The sequence below is a fragment of the Ostrinia furnacalis genome, unplaced genomic scaffold (assembly GCF_004193835.3).
Source record: "Ostrinia furnacalis isolate ACB-3 unplaced genomic scaffold, ASM419383v2 OfSCF0518, whole genome shotgun sequence".
In the NCBI taxonomy this organism is placed as follows: Eukaryota; Metazoa; Arthropoda; class Insecta; order Lepidoptera; family Crambidae; genus Ostrinia; species Ostrinia furnacalis.
This window is the reverse complement of record NW_021130757.1, coordinates 221,278-229,239: the sequence shown is the minus strand read 5'-3', so window position 1 is coordinate 229,239 and position 7,962 is coordinate 221,278. Positions and strand designations below refer to the sequence as shown.

The 7,962-nt window shown below is 44.0% G+C and overlaps 1 protein-coding gene across 1 annotated transcript; it reads right to left on the bottom strand.

Moving 5' to 3' along the window:
- Nucleotides 1-1,210: 1,210 nt before the first annotated feature.
- On the bottom strand, nt 1,211-5,329 carry LOC114366027 (uncharacterized protein K02A2.6-like). The gene is given in 2 exon segments (XM_028322789.1): nt 1,211-3,853; nt 3,856-5,329. Coding segments are annotated over 2 exon segments (3,954 nt in total). The 3' UTR covers nt 1,211-1,373.
- Nucleotides 5,330-7,962: the final 2,633 nt, after the last annotated feature.

Sequence of the window (7,962 nt, the reverse complement as noted above, 5' to 3'; positions counted from 1 at the left end):
TGTTGTGTAGATAAACTTCCTGTTTTAATTTGTATATAGCCTTATTTATTTCACTTTCAATTGTGCTTTTTAGGTCAGTTAGTATAGACTTTTTATTGTTTTCCAGTTTAATGTCTAGGAGTCTACTGAATTCTTCCAAAGTTGGGTAGTTTTCTTGCCTCGTTGGGATGTTGGAGGCTTCAGTCGGGCTCAAGCTCTTAGGTTGAGGGTTGTCGTCTATAGACATTGTGGTGTCATCTAGGTTGAGTTGAAACTGTTTTCTTGTGGGAGTGTTATCATTTCTAGTGCGCCGGGTTATGTTTTCGCAAGCGTGGCATCGCCAGGTCCTAGCTAGTTCGGTTTTGTGGTTTAGATAATAAGCAGAGATCATGTTTAGGCATGCATAGTGGTATCTACCTTTACAGCTTACGCATCGCAATATCTCTCCCTCATAAATTATACGTTGGTTACATGCTTGGCAGTCCATTTTTGTTCAGCTTCAGAAATTAGTAAGCAGTAGACAGAGCGCGAGATTTGCAAGCGAGATAGTCAGTTACAGGCGCGGCCAGAGTAAGTGCGACAGCAATACAGCAACGTCACACGACGTGTAACAGTAGTGAGTGACACGAACAGGTAGATGCGTAGGCGCGTTTAGAGCGAATGAGACAGCATACGTACGGGATTGCGATCGATGATGTGGTGAATTATGGCACTTTTTCTTCTAATAATTCACCACACTGCAAATAGTTTGTCAATCCAATATCACACACTTTTAGCTCTCACTTGCAGCTACACACTGATGCAAATTTTGTATTTATAAGTCATTTTCTATAGGTGTATTTCTCATTTTTAACAAGAGCGAGTTAGAACCGGTGTAAGCTTAACGGTCGCGCGATGACGTTATCCCGTTATGTTCATATAACGTATTTCGACTTTTGTATATTCCCTTGGTAGCCCAGTCACTAAACTTTGATTTGGTATTTGGTTTTAATGGCTTTACCGTAAAAACTTTGTCATGTTCGGTTTTAATACATTCGAAAAGGTTATTGTAAAGAGCATCTGGGTCTCCCTGCACATACGGGACTAAATGCAATTTATTTTCAAGATTATTTTTAAAACGTTCTAGACGACTAATGGTTACAGGTCTACATACGGCATTTTTTTTACTTTTGTTAGGTATTTGGTAGGAAGGGGCGATACGTCGCACGTCAATCAAACAAGCAAGTCACATGCACACTGTTTTATTCGAAAGATGGCCGCGGGCGGGTCGCAGCCCGCGCCTATAGATGCTTATATCTAACATCCCTTCCCCTTAAGCTAAGGAATTACAGAAGAAGTACATAGTAATAATACCTAATAATAAATATACATTACAACCTAAATCATGACAACAGTCAGTCATCGCAAACACTATCCTGGTCCGACGTTGGTGTGGAGAATATTGGACTTATTGCCTGTCGCCTGCGAGTCACCACCTGGTCGTGGTCCGTGGGGGTGGCGGGCGAGGCCGCGCTCGGGCCCGGGCCGCTCGCCGGCGCGCCATCCTCCCCCCGCGGCACGTCGGGCACCACGTCGGGGTCCCAGTCATGGTGGTTGTCTGGCGACTGGCTCCAACGTCTTCTTATTTGATCAATGTGTCTTGTGACGTTTGCATTCAACTTTGGTACATATATCAAATATGTTACATTGCCTGTTTTCTTTAATATAACACCTTCAACCCAGGAAAAGTTTTTAACGTTAATGTTCTTAGTTATCCACACTTTATCATTTTCTTTAAAGTCTACTCTGTTAGTACCTTTATAATATTTAGCCTGTAAGGACTGATTACGCACGATTGTGTCAGTGAGGTCTGTGGACGATGGAGACGGCGCAGACGGGTCAATTAAATCTAAGCGAGATCGCAAAGTGCGTCCGTAAACTAACTCCGCGGGTGTTTTATCAGTAGTACTGTTTTTAGAGTTCCTGTAGTCAAATAAAAGTTTAGCTATTTTATTTTGAATATTTTTTTTATTGCAACCTTCTAAAATCAAACTCTTAATCCCCTTTTTTACTATTTTAACATACGACTCGGCTTGCCCGTTGCTTGCTGGGTGATAAACAGGGGATAATGCGTGTTTAATTCCGTTTAGTACACAAAATTGTTTGAATTCCGCAGAGGTAAAAGAGGTACCGTTGTCACTCACCAATGTATGTGGGATTCCAAACCGCGACATCATGTCGTACAATTTATTAATTATAGTATTTGAATTGTACGTCGAGGATACGTCATAACATTCTACCCATTTGCTAAAAGCGTCAACGATAACTAAAAAGACGTACCCGTGAAACGGACCCAGGAGGTCTACATGTATACGGTAAAACGGCTGCGGCGGCACGGGCCACGGCGCGAGCGGCGCGTGCGGCGGCGCGGGGCGCAGCGCGCAGCACACGGCGCAGGCGCGCGCCAGCCGCTCCAGCGCCGCGTCCACGCCCGGGAACCACAGCCGCCTGCGCGCCTCCGCCTTCATTTTTACCACACCGAAATGCGAACTGTGTAGTTCCCTACATACGCTCTCTTGTAACGACGGGGGTATGACAACTTTATGTCCACGCATTAAAATACCATTTTCGAAAGACAGCTGAGACCGACAATTGAAAAAAGGTTTTAACTCCGAGTCAACTATTTTTCTAGGCCAACCTTTTAAAACGTATTGCATAACGGTCGACATGGTGACGTCATTAGCTGTTTCGCGGCGCATCTCGTTTAGCGTCACCGGTAAGTCGCCATCAACCACGAAGTTGACATAAGTAGCGCGGTCTCCGCACTCCGCCAGCTCGTCCGGCGCCGCCGGCTCGGTCTCCGCGCACGCCCGCGATAGATAGTCCGCCGTGTTTTGCTTACTACCTATAAACTCTATAGCATAGTTAAACGCAGCCAAAAATATAGCGTACCTTTGTAGGCGGTTAGCTGATATCTCTGGAATGCTCTTATGGGGTCCAAATATGGCCAACAGGGGCTTGTGGTCTGTTCGTAATATAAAAGGCTCTGACCTACCGTACAGGTACTGGTGGAAACGTCGTACGCCAAAGATAATAGCCGTCGCTTCTTTTTGTATTTGTGCGTAATTTTTTTCCGCCGACGACAACGTACGAGAGCCGTAAGATATTGGTCTTTCTAAACCATCATTGCCTACTTGAGAGAGCACAGCCCCCAGCCCGGTCGGCGAAGCATCCACTGATAGTATTATCTTAGCGTTTGGATCAAAGTGAGCCAAAGTATTATCGGACGCTAAAATTTTTTTTATACGCTCAAACGCATCGTCATGTATACTGGTCCACTCCCATTTGGCATTTTTATTTAATAACATATACAGTGGACTTAGTATAGATGACGCGTCCGGGACAAAGTTACGATAGTAATTAGTAAGCCCTAGGAAAGACTGCAACTGCGACACATTTGTCGGTTTAGGTGCTTGTAAAATAGCCTTCACTTTATCGGGCGATTTCCTAACTCCGTTTTTATCTATGGTGTGCCCTAGGTATGCAATCTCATCTTTGGAAAATTCGCATTTATTTAATTGTACTGTTAACTCGGCATCATTTAGCCGTTGTAACACTGCTATTAACCTTTCTCTGTGCTGAATAGTATTGACTCCAGTAATTAAAATATCGTCTAATAGGAAGATAATACCGTCTATGCCAGAAAGTAAACACTCCATCGCGCGCTGAAAGATAGCAGGTGCGCTTGTTAAACCGAACACCAAACGAGTGAAATTAAATAGGCCACGGTGGGTATTGATGCACGTTAAGCCCTGCGAACTTGAATCTAGAATAAATTGATTGAATTGATTATATGCCATAGATAAGTCAATTTTACTGAATTGCACGCCGCCACCAATTGTTTATTTATTGTAATGGAATAATCCGCACATAATCGGATGCTTCCGTCCTTTTTTAAAACCGGCACGACTGGCGAAGCATACTCAGAGTGCTCGACAGGTTTTAAAATACCCAGAGATAATAATCGATCGAGTTCTTTATCAATTTTATCCTTTAACGCGTAGGGTACCGGTCTAGCTTTAATAAAAATTGGTTTGGCGTCCGGTTTTAAACGCAAGTTAATTGTGTACTTGTTAAAAGAACCGAGATTGCCTGAAAAAACTTTAGGGAACATGTCGGTCAGCTGTTCAACGATCTCATTCCCGCCTTGCGGCGGCGCTTGCGCGTACAGCGCGTGTACCGGCGCAGGCGTCAGCTCTAAACTAAACTCGCGAATAAAATCGCGGCCCAGCAGCGGCGGGCCGCCTGAGCGCACTACATACACATTCAATGTGCGTGTGCGCCCGCTGTATGTTACAGGCAACGATACCACTCCGATTGTTTCTATGTGTTCTCCTGTATAGCTAAGCAACTTCTTGTTTGTGACTGACAACGGTAACTCCTTAAAATTTGATGTATAGGTTTTTTCTGACATTACGCTAACGGCCGACCCGCTATCGATTTCGAACTCTAAAACCAAACTACCGATAATTACTTTTTCAGTCATCGGTTTCCCCTTTAAACACCGAATATTATAAAAAAACTTACCGTCGTCTCCGTCGTCTCCGTCGTCCACGTTACCTTCATTAACGTATTTCACTTTGTCCCCGTTAGGACACATTTTACGCAAATGACCTTTAGTATTACACTTTTTGCATTTGTAATTTTTGAAACGACACTGATCGGCCCTATGGTTTGTAAAACCGCACACACTACACTTTGCCTTCTTGGTGATGTTGAACACTGCATCCGGGCCCGCTTTGCCGGCGCCGCCTGCGCTCGGCACTGCCAGCGCCGAGGCCTGGCGTGCGCAGCGCACGCTCTCTGCCAGGTCGATGGCTTTCGCGAGGGTTAGCTGCTGCTGATCCTGCGCGAACAGTTTGTCCCGCTCGTGTCCCGCTGCCATGCCCATGATAAATTTATCAAGCAAGGCCTCCTCCAAGTTTTTAAAAGCACAGTGTGCTGCCAATCCTCTGATTCTGGCCGCCCATTGAGTGTGACTTTCCCCTGGACGCTGTGATGCAGAGTAGAAGTTTGATTTTTCGGCAAATCCAATTCTTTTGGGTGTGAAATGGTCATCTAGGAGCTTCACAATTGCCTCATAATTCAATTCTTCTACCTTATGGGGTAATGCCAGATCACTTGCTAGCTTGAAAGTTGATTCACTTAATGACGTTAACAAAATCGCCCTCCGCTTGACTGTCGCCTTGTCCGTTTCAACGGTTATGTCGTTCGCAATATACCATTGATTTAATCGCGATTTATAGCTGTTCCACTCCTGTGACAAGTGGTCGAATGTGGAAAGAACACCAAAAGACACTCCCGTAGACATTTTTAAAGCGAAAAGTGAGTCCGATCGTCGCCACGTGTTAGGTATTTGGTAGGAAGGGGCGATACGTCGCACGTCAATCAAACAAGCAAGTCACATGCACACTGTTTTATTAGAAAGATGGCCGCGGGCGGGTCGTAGCCCGCGCCTATAGATGCTTATATCTAACATTTAATACCACAGTGATCTGACGTAAGATTGTGTATGACAGCTTTTTTGTCAGGGACACAGCTAGAGAAAATATTATCTAGACAAGTAGCTGTGGTTTCCGTAATTCTAGTTGGCTCCTTAAATTGACTAAACAAATTAAATGACTTAAAAAGGGAAAGTAGTCTTACAGAATATGATGATGAGCTATCAAGTAAATTGACGTTAAAATCTCCACAAACTAAGACCTTTTTGTTGCTGTTACAAGTTTTATTAAGAGCATCCTCAATAGCCGCTTCAAAAATACCAAAGTCCCCAGAAGGGGGTCTATACACACATACAATAATGTAACTCTCAAGCTCGATACAGGAAATTTCGATAACACGCTCAACTGATAGCCCTACTACATCTTTGCGTTCTTTACATTTAATATTATTATTGACAAATATTAAGGAGCCTCCGTGAATGGCAGACTTCCTGTAAAACGCGCTATGGTTAGGTCCACCTAAGGAGACATGTAAAGTGCCCCTTAAAAGGGCTACCTTTTTATTTTTGACGTTTATATTAAGTGCCAAAATACTGGTTAAAATTTAATGAAATATTTTTGATTTTGATTTGGTTTTGACCCTTTCCCAAACTAATTGTATATAGTTTGGGAAGACCAGAATCTTTTTTTAGGTTTACCATTTTCCTTCAAAAAGAAGCGCAGGATCAAAGAAAAGTATAATATTGTTGCTTCAAGCACGATGTTACAAACCTAAATTATATTCATGAGCAGGAACTCAACTAAATAAAAATATCATAACTTCATAATTTAAATCTTAACAAATGAAGGTCAGAAGTTTGGGCTTTCTCACATAAACCAGCTTACTGTCAGCCGCTGGACAATTGAACTATTTTCAACTACTGGTCTGTGTGACCAATTGCTTCTGAGCGTGATTTAGCTTCTACATCTGAAGATTAGTGATGTACCTTGTCGATAGTTGAATAGACGTTGTTTTAGAAAAGGAAAGTGTTATGGGTGTACCGTCTACAGGTGATCTTCTCGTGTATGCCACACACCTATGGAGCGAGGCCATTGAGAAACATGGAGAAGCTCTTGCCGTTTCATTGGACGTATCAAAGGCATTTGACAGAGTCTGGCACGGCAGCCTACTAAACAAGCTTCCATCTTTTGGAATCCCTGTTGGCTTCTGCAAATGGATCTCCGATTTTCTTGAGGGACGATCAATAAGAGTAGTTCTTGAGGGCTACACTTCTAGTCAACAACCTATTGACGCTGGCGTCCCTCAGGGTTCGGTGCTGTCTGCAACACTATTCCTACTGCACATCAATGACCTGCTCAAACCCGGTACCTTTGGGTACGCAGATGACACGACAGTGACAGCCAAATATATATCCAACGCAAAAGCCGACAGGCGTGAGGTCGAGTCTTGTCGTGAGTCCCTAATTGAACGCTTAAATTTGGCCCTTCAGGATGTCTCTGATTGGGGCGATGCCAACCTGGTCCAATTTAACGCGTCAAAAACACAGGCGTGTCTGTTCTCCGCCAAACGAAGTCCATTTCTTATGGCTCCAACATTCCGAGGTGTGCCTGTCAAAATCACCGAGCGACTGCAACTCTTGGGCATTGAAATGTCCAGCAAGCTGAACTTTGGCGAGTACATCGAATCCATAGCGAAAACTGCTGCCAAAAAGCTTGGTATCCTCTCGAGGGCAAGGCAGTACTTCTCCAAGAAGCAAAGGCTGCAGCTTTATAAAGCACAGATCCGACCTTGCATGGAATACTGCTGCCACCTCTGGGACGGCTCTGCCAAGAAACATTTGGCTGCTTTGGATTCGGTGGAAAGGCGTGCCAGAAGACTTATCGACAGCCCTACCCTTGTTGAAGCGGCGCTCCAGGAACTTGACCATCGCCGTAAGGTAGCATCCCTATCGGTTTTCTACAGGCTACACTTCGGAGAATGTGCGAAAGAATTACATGAATTAATTCCACCAGCCCCCTTCCATCATCGGGGAACCAGACGCAGGTTAGCGTACCATCCCTATATTGTTGACATTCCACCAGCTCGCACTAAGCGTTTCGATGACTCTTTTATAATGCGAACAGCTAGGGACTGGAATTCGTTGCCTGCTGCTGTCTTTCCCGAAAACTATAATCCGGACCTTTTCAAGGCGAGAGTGAATAGGCACTTACAGGGCAGATATGTACCATCCTAGACCGCATCCCACTTAACATCAGGTGCGATTGTGGTCAAATACCTGCCTTGTTATGCATAAAAAAAAAAAAAAAAAACAATTTTTATAATTATTTCTAAGTCTTCAGATTGTAACCATCATAGAACTGATGATGATGAATATTAAAATTGTACTCGGAAGTACCTGGATATGGGTAGCTCAGGACCGGTCGTTATGGAAATCTTTGGGAGATGTTTTTGGCCAGTAGTGGACGTTATATGGCTGAAAGGAACGAACGAACTTGGCAATAG